Source organism: Filicampus tigris, chromosome 13, assembly GCF_054856515.1.
Source record: "Filicampus tigris isolate MCC_2025a chromosome 13, RoL_Ftig_1.0, whole genome shotgun sequence".
Taxonomy (NCBI): Eukaryota; Metazoa; Chordata; class Actinopteri; order Syngnathiformes; family Syngnathidae; genus Filicampus; species Filicampus tigris.
This window is the reverse complement of record NC_141229.1, coordinates 5,651,688-5,668,168: the sequence shown is the minus strand read 5'-3', so window position 1 is coordinate 5,668,168 and position 16,481 is coordinate 5,651,688. Positions and strand designations below refer to the sequence as shown.

Sequence of the window (16,481 nt, the reverse complement as noted above, 5' to 3'; positions counted from 1 at the left end):
TTTAGGTTAAAGCATTATCGCAAAATGTATTAGTTTCTTCTTTTTTTTTCCCACTACCTCAAAATTCTACACACAACACCCCATAATGACCTTGTGAATCAAACATAAATACAATACAATACAATACAATTGTATTCATATAGCGCATTTCACAACAGCTACAGCTTGATTTGCATGAATAAATATATTTGCAACGCACATCTGATATTCTTTTTGCACTTACAGTACGTGATAACGACGTGCTTCTGAGGCGGCGGGGTGTGACACATTTATGGATATGCAACGATGTCGCACGCACGCGCACACATTTCATCTTTTCACTTCGCATCGTAGCACAGCGGTCTCACATGGTAGCTGTGAGTGATTACAATATATATGCGGCGCGCTCTTGACAGTTATGGAGCAAGCGCGCAGCTGATGTCATGCAGTTGGAAAAGCTTTTAACACACATACGGAGAGAAAGAGAGAGAGAGAGAGAGAGAGAGAGAGACGGCTGCGTGGAATATTCATAAGGAGTGTCCCGCTTCCCGTGTGGTGTACTTGGACTGATGTGCGGCTGATATCCTATTCACGACACTTGTGTGTGAGATGGCTTCCGCTGTGTTGTTTCTTCTGCCCCATTTCTCGCACAAATGTTCAATGGCAGCTTGTTCAATGTTGCATCGGGTGCCAGAGAAAACGGGAAATTATCCCGACCCAGTCTAATAAGACCTCTTCCGACGTCTAACTTCTGGTCCTCAGTAGTCCCGCTTGATCTGTTTTACTGTCTTCTTGCTTTGCCTGTTTTAGTGTACAGCTGAGCAAGATGTTTTTGTTCAATTCGTCCAAGCTTTTACTTTATTGTTTGCTCCCAAAAATATACAAAACACATTATTTACCCTCTATTGTAAGCCTTCAGAGTTTCCACCGCTGAGATGTCTTGTTTATACACCAAAATGACAATTCGTTTGACGAAATCGTTAACCGAGAGTGAAAACGCCATTGGGTTTGTGCATGTGAATCCCCTTAAACTGGACAGTGATAATTATTGAGGACTGATCAGAAACGACTTCCGGCTGACTTGTTAGGCCACAGAAGGGAGAAAATTGTTATCTTCCAGAAAGGAATCCATTCAACGTATGAACATATGGCGTACGTAGGGAGAAAAAGGAGAATACTTTACCAGAAGGTTAAAAAAAAAAAATCCTAGGGTCTAAAATTAGGTGTGTGCCGATAACACTTTTTGCCTCACGATAAGTGACCGATATTGCAAACTTGAGTATTGACCGATCAACTCAGTATAAGCACGAATTAGGTACTGTGATAACGGACTGCAAGCGGGCCAATGCGGCATTTTAACATGGGCCCCAGTCTGGAGGGGGTACAAATGTAATGTTACAACCATTCATCCACAAGAAGTGCTGAAGATTCCCTCACGGTCCCCTCAATACATGTAAACAAGAAAGTGTGTGTGTATGTAAGAGATCAAACAGGACTTTTATTTCTGTCTGCGTGGATGTGGACGAAGCGCATCAGGTGGCACACGTCCTTGAGTTTGACCCTGTTGGGAAGCGTTGCCTTTGGCTATACCCCCCCCCCCCCACACACACACACTTTATGCATCCCCACCACCCCCTACCTGCCTGCTCACACAAGCAAAGGAGACACGCTCTCCACCTGCAAAGACTGTGAGAGTGTAGGTTATTAATGAGTGCATAATCTAACAACCTCGCAGAGGAGAAGGAGAAGCAGACACGCTGGGAAAAATGAGACGATTGTTAAGAGGAGCGTCGGGGAAGGTCAAGTCAGACAAGAGCGGGACGGCTGTGCTGTACCGTTGTTCCGGAATAACTACAAGAACCGCATCAAGGACCAAATATGTGGCCCCCCACAGTGTGTAAACACTCTGCAATGTATTCCTATTATTAAAGATGTGGAATATTTTCGAAAAATGTGTCATTATAAAAAAAAATAAAAAAAAAAGTGATGGTATACCCGCCCCAAAACAAGCCGATTTCACCGTCTATAATTCCTTATCCTTGGGGTCATGGTAGACGGACTCATGAGGCGGGGCTAGAACCGAGCCCCTCCTCATCTTCTGGAAGATGAAAAGGAGCTAGCGGCTGGATGCAGTGGGAAAGGATAAATGGAGAAGCTTGATGGTACATTAGGAGGAAGATCCCAAGTGTACGAAGCGAGAGGGCGTCATCGGGCGACATGAGAGGGATTTAAGGGTCCCCACTCTAAAAGCTTGCAAGCAAGCAAGGCTAATAGTGCTACCCTCGCCACGCACACATGCACACACCCACACAGTTGCGTGATGAAGAGTGTTAAGGATGGCCGGTAATTGAATAATGACACTAACACCTGTGATGGATGAGCTGACACTCCGCTCACTTCTCTCCCTCTGTCACTGTCATCCTTCTTTCGGTGCACAAACCCAACTGAATGAGCCCCTCCTTACCTCAGCCCGCTTAGTTCAATCTTGTGTAGAGTAGAAGTCAAGTCACAAGTTTTTTCCACAATAATATCTCGACTTATTCCTGCTTGTGTTACGAGTGTGTTGGGCAAGGTTGGCATATTTACTAAAACCTGACTGTGGATGGTATGATAAACAACGACTTCTTGGCCATGTTGATTAACTGCTATGGTATGAAAGAAATCTCGTAGGTTTATATATATATACATATATATATCATTGTCAATAATATTACACTTCCCACGTAACTCTATATTCGGAAGTCTGTAGTCTATAACTAGAGATAGGGACGGTTAGAGCACATTTTTATTTTTTGAAGTATAGAGATGTTATTCTAATGACATCTTGAAATTTGTTTTAAAATGTGTATTTTCAAATAACAACAATACAATAACCATATCATACTATTGAAACAAGACAAAATGCTTTTTCTAAATACGTTAAAAATAATGTAGACAAAACTGAGGTAATTTCAGCCAGCCACCACATGGAGGCACTCTAACACCAGACTAAGAATAATAATAATGCGTCACCAGCGAGAGGGAACACATTGACAAAAAAATTCAAAGACGCTGGTGTCTTTCACCTTTTTGTTTTCTAAACAGTCTAATGCTAGTCAAGCTAAGCATGTATTTCTATATTTAAAGAAAAGAATACAACCGACATAATCACCTTTGGGTAATGCTGTAGGTAGGCGAAGCAGGAACATTTAAAAACTAGGGCTGCAATGAATATTTTTAATCGCGATTAAGTGGATGAGTATGTTACGATTAATCTAATCGCCCCTTTCTACACAAAGTCCTCCCCAAAAAAATCACAAGTAATCTATAGCACACTTTTATTATGTATTGCCATATAATTGAAAGTGCCATAACATTTATTGGGCTAACACTTTTGACATGACTGGTAGTTAAATATAATATTCACTGTAAATCTGAATTTAAATAAAACAATACAAGAATTGAGTATAGTACGGTATGTATTGTAGATGTAGTACGCGAAACATGACACCATGACCCTTAAACATGTATGAATTTCACCTAGAAAAATATTTAGGAACCGTGCGTAACACCCCAAAATATTCTCTACATATTAATGCTGCACACAGACACATAAATATTGTAAACTATTTCTCTCTTACATTCTTGACAGGATAGTGAGAAATGTGATGTACTGTAAATCCTACCTGCAAGGCTCCAGTAGCGTTTCAGCAGTTGATGGCATGCCAATCTTAGTGTGTGGGTTGAGGACATCCCTCAGTGGTTGTTCGTTTCTGATGATGCTTTTTTTTTTTTTTTTTTATCGTGGCCAGAGTTGAATTCCATCTGGTTGGAGTGCCTTTTGCATAAGCGACTCGTTCTTTTGTCCATGTTCAACTTGGCGTTGCTCGAATTCTGCAGCATTTGCTGGACTGTGTTTAAAATGCCCCACAACTTTTCTGCACTTTGCCAGGACATTGTCAAACGCAGTGTTTTCCAGAGATACGGTGACAGAACGCTGGAAAATGCGCGCAAAGCAGGGGATGTGTTCAAAAGGCAGGTGTCTCGCCGCAGCAACTATATTTCTTGCACTGGTCTGTGCTAAGAAAGCGTGGTGACTTTATTTGACACATTCCACATGCTGTGCAACGTCAATGAAATGTCCAGCGCCTGTTGTAAAGTCATCTCTTTTGTAGTCCTCTTCATTTCATACAACTCGTGAACTCTTCTTTGTGATGGTGCCTCGCATTCCAACTGTCAGCCGCGTGTCTAGTCTGCAGTGGTTACAAACGGCTTTGCTTTTGTCGACTGCGCCGTCTGGAAGAATTTTAAAATGGAAATGACCATGTAAAGGTTCCGTGCTCTTCTCCATGTTTGTTTTTGATCTGACCGCCACTATCATTTCTTTTCCGGTTCCAGTGAAGGCCGCGGCCGGAAGCAAGAGACTTTCACAATAAAAGAAATAGAACGAACGGTGTTCATGCACGATACATTTATTGTCGGCATTAAATGAAATGAAATAGTAGTCTTTCAAAAAAAATAAATTCAAATTTAATAATAAAGTAAACAAAAAAATATTAGTGACGTAGTTTGAAATCAAACAGCTTGAAACCTCCTTTTATTCATTTTTTTCTTTAACTGTGTCACGAAAATGAAATGGATCCAGATTCTGGATCCAGACCCATAAAAACATTTGGACCATACCAAATACACTGCACAACATCCAAGTCCATTCAAACCTTTCATCTTGGTTCCAAATGTGATCCTTATCCAGGTTCTGGTTCAGAACCCAAGTCAAGATTTAAAAAAAACAAAGTGAATCCGTTCTTTATTGGCTCACACATTACACATCATTTGAGACCAAAGCAAGATAACCAGAATGGTACAGAGAATCCAGTGTAGACGGGTGAGCGTCTCTCAGGTGCTGATCACGTCGTCCCGGCGTCACGTTTGCAAGACACCATTTTGTCTTGTGTCACTCTCGTTTGCTCATCCGGCATTCTTGTGAAATGATTGGCAGCCATTTCCCAAAACATCAAGTGACGCTGAAATTGGCGCTTTGACGAAATATAATACAGTCAAGTGGGCCGGGAGGGATTGACGACACGGACTGTTTTTCCCCATTCTCGCTGTTCGCTTGGACGTTTCTCAATTTGCCGCCGGTGACCTATTTTACGACATAAGTGTCCTGTTCCCTTTATGGCCGCCAACGTGTGACTAACGCTTCCCGTCAAAGTCCCGCCAAAGTCGTGTCCTTATCCTCTCGCACGGTTCAAACGGATTGATAAGCACACATTAACGCCCACACGCTTAATTGCACTAAACTTAAACAAATACGAAATACGCTATAAAAAAAAAAAAACAATAAAAGTGCTGACGTCAGCTAAGCTTTGAATGCTTCTCAACCATGAATGTAAACAACGTTCAATAAGTTACAACAAAAACTATGCAAAGTATTCACGCAACAATGGAATGAAATGTTTCGAAATCTACTTAGAAAGTGTGCTCGATCGACCAATAACTCACACCTGTAAGTAAGTGAATTACATCAACAAATAACTCCATAATCAATCTCTTCAACTGGTTAGTTATTAGAACAATCAATGTCATGAACCTGTTAGTATGCCTTTGAAACCAACTGATATCTTGAACATGTTAGTAAGCGGGTTCGACCAACCAATACAACCAGCCGCTTAGTTAGTTATTAGAATGACCAATAAAGTAAATAAATAAATAAATCAGTAAGTACACCAGAGTGACCAATTACAAGGGTATTAGACCACCCAATAATGCTAACCTGCTAGTAAAACGTTAAGATGACCAATAGCGCTCGAGTATTAGACCGACCAATAAGTTGAGCATGTTAGTAAGATTCCTGGACTGACAAGAATATTCTACCAGTTAGTAATTTATTAGAACGACTAATTTTGTCATCGTGTTCATATGTAGGCTGACCAGTAAGTCAAGAGTATTAGACTAATCAACAACTCAAACATGTTCATAAATTAGACCGACCAATAACGCCAACCTGCTTATAAAAAAATTAGATGACCAACAACTCTAGTGTGTTAGACCACCCCAAGTCAAACCTGTTTGTAAGTGTATTAGACCGACCAGGAAGTCAAGTTTTTTCGACCGACCTATAACTCCAGTGTATTAAACCGACCAGGAATTGAAAGATGTTGAAAAAAAAAAAACAGCTCGTTGTGGAACTGCCTCCTTACAGTACGTCAGAGAACTTGTGAAGTACGTCCATGTGGGGAATGTGAGCGAGTTGTCGGCATTTTCTGTTCTGTCACAGTGACCCCCCAAAAAATTGTGTGCTGTGGTGCTGCTCCCGCTTCACATTCCACAAGTGCAAAAAAATAAAAATTAAAAAAAAATAAAATAAGGTGTTTGCTGTCAAGGCCGCTTTAGGTCACGGTGTGCCACGCCGCCACCACTTTCTCAGGATGGTCCACGGTGTCCTTCCAATGCTCGGCCGCTTCCTGAGTGGGGGCGGCCAAGCCCAGCTGCACCTGCGCGATCATCCGCAAGGTGATCAACAATACTAACATAAGCAAGTGAGCCGTAAGTCAAACCTGTGAGGAAATATAGTCGACCAAACAATAAGTAAACACGCAAGTGTAATAGACCGAGCAAAAACTCAAACCTGGGAAGTCTGCTAGACTAATCGACGACTCAAACCATTTAGTACGTACCGTATTAGACCAAGCAATAACGCAAATGTGTTCAAAGGTGTACACGACCGGCCAAGAACTGACCTGTCCGACACATTCCTTCCTTTTGACCGAGCTGTAGCTGAAGAGTTTGATTGACAGCTCGCACGTGGCCAGGTCCGGGGCGTCCAGGTCCAAGAAAAAAGTGTCCTTCCACTGACACTGCCCCTTGCTGGCCTTGAGCGCTCGCGTCTTGTTTTTGTTCGGCGGCCCGGCTGCCCCATGCATCTCCACAGTCACCATGTACGCTGCGGAAGAAATGCTCATCATCATCATCATCATCGTCGTCATCTTCATCACGGGAACGGCGTCGATTTTGCCAGGACGTGAAAACGATGTGGCGGCTTACCTGGAGGGAGGGGCGAGGAGGAGGCCGGCAGGTTTTGGGCGGCGAGGACCCGGACTTGCATGCGTCTGCAGACGGGCTGGAAACAGGTTGCCAGATGCAGCTCGCATCCTCGTCCCTGAAAAAAAAAGCAGCTGCAATGTGGACTTGGAAAATAAATAATTGTTTTTATTATTATTGTTATTAATTAATTGTATTATTATATCATTTCCATTCATTCAACATAGAGATCTGATCCAGATTGACCATAATGAAAAATATGCCACTAAACGTATTTGCATGCTTATAAAACAGTCATTTGTGGTCAGGGGCGGAGCCAGAATGTGGCTAATGGGTTGGCCTGGAAAAATCAGGGTGGGCCTGAATATTTCTCTCACTTTGCACGATCCTCCTGACCCGACACATCGTATATTCAAATAAAACGACAAACTGAATAATATGAAGTTCAGAACTTCCTAAGACAACCACAATGATGCCATTCTTTATGTTCAATAAAATAAAAAATAAAAACACAAATTCAAAAATAATTTGATAATAATTTACTAAAAATTTCAAAGTATATATTTTTTTCATGAATCTCATTGGGTGGGCAGTCCGTCAATCTGGCTCCGCCCCTGTTTGTGGCGCATATCCATTTTTTTTTCCCCCAATCCGGACCTCAATTTCACTCTTAAACGTGTCGTCAGCAGCTACTCAATCCACTTTGAAGCCTTGGTGGAGGTCTTCTGTTTTTCTTTTTGACTTTCTAGGTCACTTTGTGAAAAGCAGGTGGAAGCCGCCCTTGAATCTTGAGCCCTATCAACCAAATGACTTCAGTGATTGCAACAAAATGGAGCTTTTGTGTGTGTTGGCAGAGTGAGCGACAGATGGGGAGGAGAAGAAAAAAAAAAAAAAAAACAACATTCACTGTTCCTCTGAGTACAAAATGATGATTCACCGAGTGTACAAGCAGCTCAATCCCATTTTACCCCCAGTCGCCAAAAATTGACCCATTTATCAACAACAACAACAACAACAAAATACTCTTGTGCGGTCTAGATGCGCTTTGAAGTCAAAATAACAACAAACTTTCTCGTCGGAAGGAATACGTGATGGCGTTGTCGGGTCTCTCGCACGGATTAACAACCGGTAAATCCGGAATGTTCCCTCTCAGGGGGAGGGAAAGAGGAAGTAGTGTTTGGCCGCAACAGCTGCGCAGCGAGTCGGACCGCATTTCACCACGGCCCGGAATAAAACTGGTTTACGAGGGTGGCCCATCATCAGCGTTGATTAGGTGACACGCACTGCGTAAACATTAGTCCGGAATAGTCGGCCTGTATCTTGTGACACGCCGTGACGGGCTGCGACGGCGTCGCGGGCAATGAGAAGCCGATGTAGCAATCTGCGATCTGCTTTAGCCGTACGGATCGGATCTGGATTCGACTGGATTTCTTCTCAAATCTTTTACGCCAAGTACAACCTAAAAAGAATTGTGAGCGTTTCAAGTGTTATCATCACTGTCACATTATGCACGGTTTGAACATTAACACTAACATTCCAAAATGTAGGAAAATTGCCCGACAACGTTAAAGCGGAAATCAACCCAAACATATTTTTCTCAAGAATATGTTCTCAGCAGGCCCACTAGTTGAAACAAGTTTGTGGAATATGAGTTAAGCAGCAAACTGCACCCGTTTTTAGCCATCTCCGGGGGCGGCCATTTTATCACTTCTGTCGACTGAAAATGACATCACAAATGCTTAGGGCTCAGGTAACGACCAATCACAGCTCAGCTTCAGAAAACAAGTCAGCCGTGATTGATCGTTGCCTGAGCCCTGAGCAACTGTGATGTCATTTTCAGTCGACGGAAGTGACAAAATGGCCGCCGCATGAGATGGCTAAAAACGGGTGGATTAACTCTTATTCCACAAACACAATATTTATCAGAATGCCTTGTTTCAACTAGTGGGCCTGCTGAGAACATACTCTTCAAAAAAAATATGTTTGGGATTGACTTCCTCTTTAAATAAAACTGCCCTTCCTTGGGCAGTGACTCTTTCAAGCACAACACTTTGCGAATCATTGAACTCACTTCACCCAAACGAGAACCGTAAAATCTCAATATTTCGTATCCTTTAATTAGGCGTGCCCTGTTGTGTTTCCGCTGCGGCAAAATGCCAATCAGGATCGGATCTGGATTGAAAATGATTTGACCCTGGTACATTTGGTCCCAGTGTGATTTCTCCCACGCTCGTTTGCCCCGTCGGTACTCACGGAGGACTTGCACGGGCTTCTGAGGGACAGCCACCGCTCGGCCTCCCGCGGACCGAGAGGCCGGAGCGAAAGGACGCACTCGGCCACCGTGCGCTTTCTGGCCCCCTGCGTCTGCAGCTTCAGTAGCAGGGCGCTGCCGCGGAGGCTCGCAAGGCTCAGCGCAAACACAAACGTCTCCATGAAGGATATGTTCTGTGCGGTGACAGAAAGCAAAGATGTCCGAAAAAGGTCATGGAGCGGCGGAACAATAGCGGTAACAGCTGAGCGCACACGGCGGGTTGGCTTGGCAATACATCTTGAGGCGAAAGCTATGCAGACGTTTCTAAAGCGCATATTTTCACCGGCCGCTAAAAAAATTAAAAAAGCGTGTCACAGGAATGTATTCAAAAATCTCAGTCGACCTAAAAACATCGATTAAAGTATTCGAGAGCGTACGTGCCAAATGCCATGTTAGCCAATCAAAGATGGAAGCAAGGCAAAATTGGAAAAGGCGAAAAAGCTAATTGAAGAAAATGGGAAGCATTTCATGAAGGGATAACACTCATCTAAAATCTAGAAATTTTTTTGATAGTTTTTTAGGTAACACTAATGAAGAAAGAAAAAAAACCTTCTGGAGCCAATCAGAAGCCCGACGACCTATACTGTATAAAAACATACAGTAACAACATAATTACATCAGTTATAATCGGTTATATATAGTATGACAGTTTCATTTTGACTTTTGCTTTTTGAATTCAGTTAGTTGTAATTAGTTTTCAGGGCAAGTTTGTTAGTTTAGATTTCTTTTTTTTCTTTTTCAAAAATGCTTCGTTTTAGTTTGGTTCAACAGTTTTTGCAGTATAAGACCGACATTCTTATATACTGTACTGGCGCCTCAGTTCGGCTTCTCAGTACGGCAGTAATATTTGTCGTTCTCCGCAGAGGATAAATAATATCTGCCTTTGAGTGTTGTGATCTTATTTTTGTTTTCCCGTTGCTTAAAGGGTTACACAACATCACCACATACAATAGATGCTAATTGTTAGCCCGTGTGCCTATGGTGCTTCCCATTGTCTCTTATCATTAACCCATTAATCCCGGGAGCGCATGACCGCGTTTCTACCACTAGAGCCGGTAGCGCTGTTGCGTCTTGCCAAGATGGTCCATTTTTTGCCAAGTTTGCTGTACAGTATTTATTTGTGCTCAGGAAAATGAAACTGGTGTTGATTTGAAATAATATCATTCAGCTTTAGAATGCCCCTTTTTCATGTTTCATCTTTTGGTATACACATCAAAGCCAGAACTGGACACCAAATGTTCTGTGTAGCCGGTGAGGACAAAAGGCATATACTAGACTATCATAACAACAATAGTGAATAGAGGAAAAAATGGGGAATCATCTTAGGTGGACAGGACATAACGTTCATCCTAAAATCTGAGTTTGAAAAATATGTTTGAAACATACCTTTGAAATGTCCAAATGTTTTCCATACCTGAGAGTATTCCTTGATGGAGCTCTGGAATTTGACCGGTTTTGGAAGCGTGATGACGCCTTTGATTCGAATCTTTGGCTTTTGGGCTACTTTCACCGACAGGTTGAGTTGTGAACACTGATGAGGGAAACAAAAAACAGACTACAGTTGTTGAGCTATTTTCGCAAGAGGGGCAGTGCCCCACCAGATCAGGAAGTGTGTGTTTTAACTAGTCTTTTCTTATAATACTGAAAAGGCTTTTTATTGGAGTCTTTTTTTTTTTTTTTTAAATGCAACTTTGCCCTAGTTTGCCGAGGAAACAGCATAGAAAGACGTTTAATTGTTTTTTTTTTGTGTGTGCGCAGGCTCTAGCAAAAGCCAAAAGTAGTTCAATCATTGATTTTCACAGATTTCACATATGAAAGCAGTGCCTTGTCCTTAGAGCCACTTAAGTATCATTGTGAGAGTCAAAACAGAGGGTCCATTCACTGTGTCTAGGGGCGCACAAAGGACGACATTGTCCCGGTGGAGGACCCAAACAACGGCGGCGAAACCTTACCTGGACTAGCGTGATCCACACCTGCTCCATCTCTTCCCGGTAGCTCAGTCGGACACACAACGTCCCGAAGTCGTCGCCCAACAGTGAGAAAGATTCTGCCGAGGCAACGGGAACACAATGTCAAGTTGCTAGCGTGCCGCTCGGGGGGGCAGAAATACTTGCGCCCCATAAATGTTGCCTAGCAACCTGTGACATCTTTAAGAAGAGAGTCGATGAATACAAGAAAAAAAGTGGCTCAATCACACAAAATGATTTCCAAAAACAACAAAAAGTGACTCAGCAACATTAAAGATGAACACAAAGTACAAAGGTGACTCAATGGCACAAAACAGCAAGTACCAAAAAAATTACTTAGAATGAAGGTGAAAAATGACTCGACAACACTAAGAATCAACAAAAAACAGCAATAAGGGTCACGCTATCACGAAACAGAAGCAAACTAATTCGACAGTGACTCGACATCACTACAGGTGAACAAAAGTAAGTCCGACAAAACAGAAAGAGGTGAACAAAAACGAAAAGGGACTCAACAGCACTGACGATCACAAAAAAAGCGATTTGACGAACTAACGATCAACAAAAAGTAAAACGAACAAAATAACTTGGCATCAAACAAAAAAAGACCAACAAAAGTTCAACAAAAAGTGACAAGAAAGATCATGAAAAGTGAGTCGAGTCCAAGAAAGATGAACAGAGAGTACACTAAATACGAACGAAGGACATCAGGGCTGTGCATCTCTCGAGACGATTCGATACTCTCGATACATGGGGAGCGATGCGAATCAAGAACGGTTCAGTTTAAAGTGGAACGATTCAATTCGGTTCGATTCAACAGGATTACGATTCAATTCGACATGCTAAGGCCCAGTTCGAGAGGGTATGAATTCAACGTGTTATCTCAACACATGGTGTCCGATACAATTCAAGACCAGTACATTTTTAAGTGGAACGATTCACAACGCTCACATCTTTTGAATCGAAACAAATTTTTCCGATTCAAATCGGTTGGCATTGCAACTCCAAAAGACATATCACACTAAATATCTACAAAAAAAAAAAAAAAAAGGCGCAGAAATGGACTCACAAAATCAAAACAAATCATTCAGCAAAACCAAATATTAACAAGAACAGCAGAAGTGTGACTCCAAACAACAAAGATCAACAAAGCATAAAATGTGACTAAAGGTGACAAAAAACAGGTGTATTCATTTCTACCCGTGCTGCTTTTAATGGAGTCAGTGATAAAGGCCGGAGTGCTGACGACGCTGGACATGGAATCAAAGCTCTGCGGGAGACAAAGTGCGAATGTAAAAACACCAGTGTAAAAACATGCATGCAATAAATAAGTGTATGTAATGTGTGCAAAAGGTCACTTTGGTAGGCAAAGACCAAACAATAGGAGCCTCACCTTCATTTGAGGACCCTGAGAGTTGATGAGCTCGGACATGGACCGACTTAGTCGCTCGCCAGTGTCTGCAGCCAAAAAAAAAAAAGCTCATTTTATTTCCATTTTGCTGGGGGTTGGAAAGCAAATTTACATTAGGGGCACGTGTGAAAGTGCCCCAGCTCTTTCATCGGCAATGAACCTAAAACGAGCGCTGAACCTGACATGGCAACACAAAAATTCATGACTAAGGATAAACAAAAAAATATATCATAAATTACCGGACAATACTTAAGATCGTTTAAAAAATGACTTCAAAGCACTGCAGTAAGAAAAAAATGACTTAACAACAAAAAGATCAACAAAAAGTAATTAAAACTGAAGATCAAGAAAATGTAATGACATTAAAGATGGACAAAAAAAATAGGAAAAATAAATTCTAAATATGACAACAAAAAAGATCAACAAATAGTGATTGAACAACACAAAAAAAGTGACAATGAGACGAAAAAATAACAAAAAAGTGACTCAGAAACACTAAAAACAAATGAAAAGTACAACAACATAAGATCATGAACATAAGAGACCAACAAAAAACACTTTACTGTACTTTAAAAAAAAAAAAAAAGCTACCTACACATCTCATTGTTGTTGTGTTCTTTCTGAGGGACTACAAGAGGTTTTTGAAAAAATCCAATTTAGGCATCAAGGGCAAATGGGTAAGTGCCCCACAAAATGGCTATGTGATCTTCACATAGCCGATTGGAAAACCTTGTGCCTTACAATTCTGCCTAGCAACAAGTGACATCACAAACATGCGATCTAGCCAGGAAAACTAGAGGGTTACTTGAAGTTCATCAAATAGAACCAAAAAAAAGCTAATTTGAGTATTATCAAGTATTGATCATTTGGATTGGGGCAAATGTGAGACTGCCCAACTGCATTCTGCCTAGCATCAAGTGACATCCATAAAAAAAATTGCCAACGATCAAATACAAGATGTCACAACCCCCCGAAATGTTCGGACATTCAGGTTAGGAACGCCTGCCTTAAAGTGTTGGATAACTTTGAAAAACGTAGCTAATTTTCATCCGGGGCACGCTGGGAAGTGCCCCACTTCATTCAGCCGATGACGTTTTGGTTGATTAAAATACTTGCGCCCCATAAACAATTCATATGACCAGGATCAAAACATTATTAGTAGTTAGTTTGGGAGGGGTCTTCAGACCTGGGTAGCTTGTGTTGGTTCCGATGTCTCGGGGGTTCAGGCCGGACGGGGGCCTCTCAGGACTGTGCTCAATGGACTCAGAGCTACAAGCGAACGGAGCACCGACGGGGCTCAGCAGCTCGGCCTTTCTCTGAGCGTACGTGCAGCGGGCCGGACCTTGAGCACAAAGAGAAAGCAAAGGAGGTCAGCGCGCCGACCCGACGACCACACGGAGAGAAGGTAAACGTCCAATTCTTGTCCAAACAGGACATCCTGCTTGCACCATAGAGTCACGCCTCAATGACTTCTGAGCACATTTTAATCAAAGTCAGACCCATGACGGCGTTCATGGATCGTAGCATGTCAATATCCTTGTGTTGTGCAGTTGTATAGAATAGAATAGCTAAAAAAAATAAATAAAAAATGCTAATTAGCATCAGGGGCCACTTCTAGCAAATGGTCGGTGAAACCCCGTATAAACACACACGTACATTTTTATCAGGGATGGCCAAAAATGCCGTTTGAAATATGGACAAAATACGTGCACATTTTTTATTTTATTTTTTTGCAGAAGCAATGTACATCGCAGTACCTTCATATACGGTATTTTATTCTGAACGCATCGAAAGTTTTGATCAATCAAAAGATAACCACACTGTGATTTTGTTTTTGTAGTGCAAAGGGCTCTCGTGCATAAAATTGCCATTCGAGAATTGTGCAAAACTGCTGAACAACAAACCAACATTTAGTGCAAGAACTCATTTTGTGTGTGGTTTTTTTGGCAAAAATCAACTCACTCAAAATTATAATGATACTGTTCAAATTCGGGACTACGTTTGTCCTGAATATCAGACCAAAACTGCAAAAATGTATAAGACCCTGCGCAACTAAGGCATATCTGCCATCTAGTGGTGAATGGTGATATTACAATTTAAAACTATACATAAAATAGTTTTACAATGCTGAGTTTCATTTGGGGCGACAATTTAAACATTTCAAGTGCCACATGACATATCACAGATTGTACTTTTGCGATTTTGCATACTAAAATATCTCTGATGGATTGCTCATTTCCATTGGGGCAAGTGTGGAACTGCCCCACCATGTCCCAGCAATGGTGCCTTGGTGAAAGAGAAAAAAAAAAATACTGCTGTCCTTGTGTTTTATTTGTTTTTGGGACTCATCTCATGTATGCCCCTGACGATTCTCCCTGGTGCAGAAATACTTCTGCCGAGTGAATTCTGCCCAACGGCAAGTGACATTGCAAATGTGTGACGTGGCCAGAAAAAACAATGTGGGTAATTTAGCTTTCATTTCAGAAATGGTATTTGAAGATACATGTCCAAAAGGTGGGAGAAATGCTGCATCAATGAACGTACCGGGCATCCCGTACTGCATGTTAGGGAAAGTGGAGGCGACGGGCTGCACGTATGATGCCTTCAAGGTGGGCAGGACAAACGGGACCTCCTTGCCGTCAGGGGGCATCTTGGAGAGGAGGAAGTCTTCTTGAACACCCCATCGTTTGGGGGTGGGGGTGTGGGTGGGGCTGTGGGTGTCGGGTAGCTGCACCGCAATGCCTTTGAGAGACAAATGATCATAGCTCAATTATTTCCATTTTTTACTTGTGAATTTGGATTAGGGGCAACTGCGGACGTGCCCCACCTCCACATACAGTAAAATGTCATACTAAGTGTGAAGTTTGGAGCCGAAATACTCGCGCATGATGACATCCGCCGAGCAACGACACAAATTTTACCAAGAAAATAAAAATCACTTTTTTTAAAAAAAATTGCGAATTTGCACTAGGGGCAGACAAGGAAGTGCCCCAGCACCAACAGAAGATGTAGGATGTGACTAGGGAAAATATATTTTGTTGAAAGCTGCACCCATCAAAAATAGATCCTTTGCGTTAAATAAGTGCCCCAATCGCTGGGGGGGGAAAAAAAAGCTATTGAACAATTGTCCGATTTCCTCTGGGGCAGAAATACTCGTGCCCCATGAATTATATGAATGTATCCATCCGTCCGTTATCCAAAGCGCTTATCCCACCAGGCCCCCTGCCCTGAAACGAGCAAGCGTTGCTGTGTTGTAATTCACCTTCCACCCCCTCAGGCTCTTTCTCTCGCTTTTTAGTGAGCTTCTTGCAGCAGTTTTTGAGGCACTCCATGCCTGAAACAAATAAACAACACAAAGATTCCACAAATATGCAACTTTTTAGCAAGATCACAAATTTGTGTGTCGAACACATTCTTTTTTTTTTTTTAATTCTTCAAACGTGTGAGATCAACCTTCAAAAAGTGTTTTCCATATATTTCCAAATCGGGTCGACACATAACCGAGCATGTGACTGTACAGTATACGCATAAAATATAAACAACAGTATTTAGCTCGCCACAGAAGTGAAAGTGGAAGAAAATTGAACTCAGGCGTTAATCAAAGGAATTTGTCAGGCAAAAAAAATGGATCCCAAATGTGAATTTCCAAAAAAAGATGACAAAAAAAATCAAGTCTCACCTGGACTGTGTTTGCGTTCATTGAACAGGGGATTTTTTTTTTTTTTTTTTTTTTTGCTGGTGCGCCTCCAAGCCAGTCGAGTCAACACAAGAATGACGAGAAATGCCGGCC

The 16,481-nt window shown here is 41.9% G+C and overlaps 2 protein-coding genes across 2 annotated transcripts in view; both read right to left on the bottom strand.

Annotated features, from left to right (window-relative positions):
• LOC147137341 (uncharacterized) overlaps positions 1 to 4,323 on the bottom strand; it is a 144,278-nt gene extending 139,955 nt beyond the window's left edge. The window contains exon 1 of the mRNA XM_086050356.1: positions 3,645 to 4,323. The gene's annotated coding sequence lies outside the window, so the exon portion shown is untranslated. The remainder of the gene's footprint in view (positions 1 to 3,644) is intronic.
• Positions 4,324 to 4,412: 89 nt separating this feature from the next.
• On the bottom strand, positions 4,413 to 16,446 carry tc2n (tandem C2 domains, nuclear). The gene is made up of 12 exons (XM_086050367.1): positions 16,371 to 16,446; positions 15,954 to 16,025; positions 15,236 to 15,433; positions 13,878 to 14,033; positions 12,674 to 12,738; positions 12,481 to 12,550; positions 11,266 to 11,360; positions 10,728 to 10,844; positions 9,256 to 9,447; positions 7,006 to 7,120; positions 6,702 to 6,904; positions 4,413 to 6,455 (listed from the first exon to the last, which is right to left on the bottom strand). Exons 2-12 carry the CDS (start codon positions 16,021 to 16,023, stop codon positions 6,351 to 6,353), a joined length of 1,386 nt encoding a protein of 461 aa, XP_085906493.1. The 5' UTR covers positions 16,024 to 16,025; positions 16,371 to 16,446; the 3' UTR covers positions 4,413 to 6,350.
• Between the last annotated feature and the right edge of the window lie 35 nt (positions 16,447 to 16,481).

What these genes read in the sequence shown, in the direction of transcription:
- tc2n (XM_086050367.1), bottom strand. Translation starts at nt 16,023, where the DNA reads ATGGAGTGCCTCAAAAACTGCTGCAAGAAGCTCACTAAAAAGCGAGAG. An exon ending in AGAGCCTGAGGGGGTGGAAG is followed by an intron (nt 15,434 to 15,953) that starts GTGAATTACAAC and finishes TGTCTCTCAAAG; the next exon opens with GCATTGCGGTGCAGCTACCC. An exon ending in CTCAGGGTCCTCAAATGAAG is followed by an intron (nt 12,551 to 12,673) that starts GTGAGGCTCCTA and finishes TGTCTCCCGCAG; the next exon opens with AGCTTTGATTCCATGTCCAG.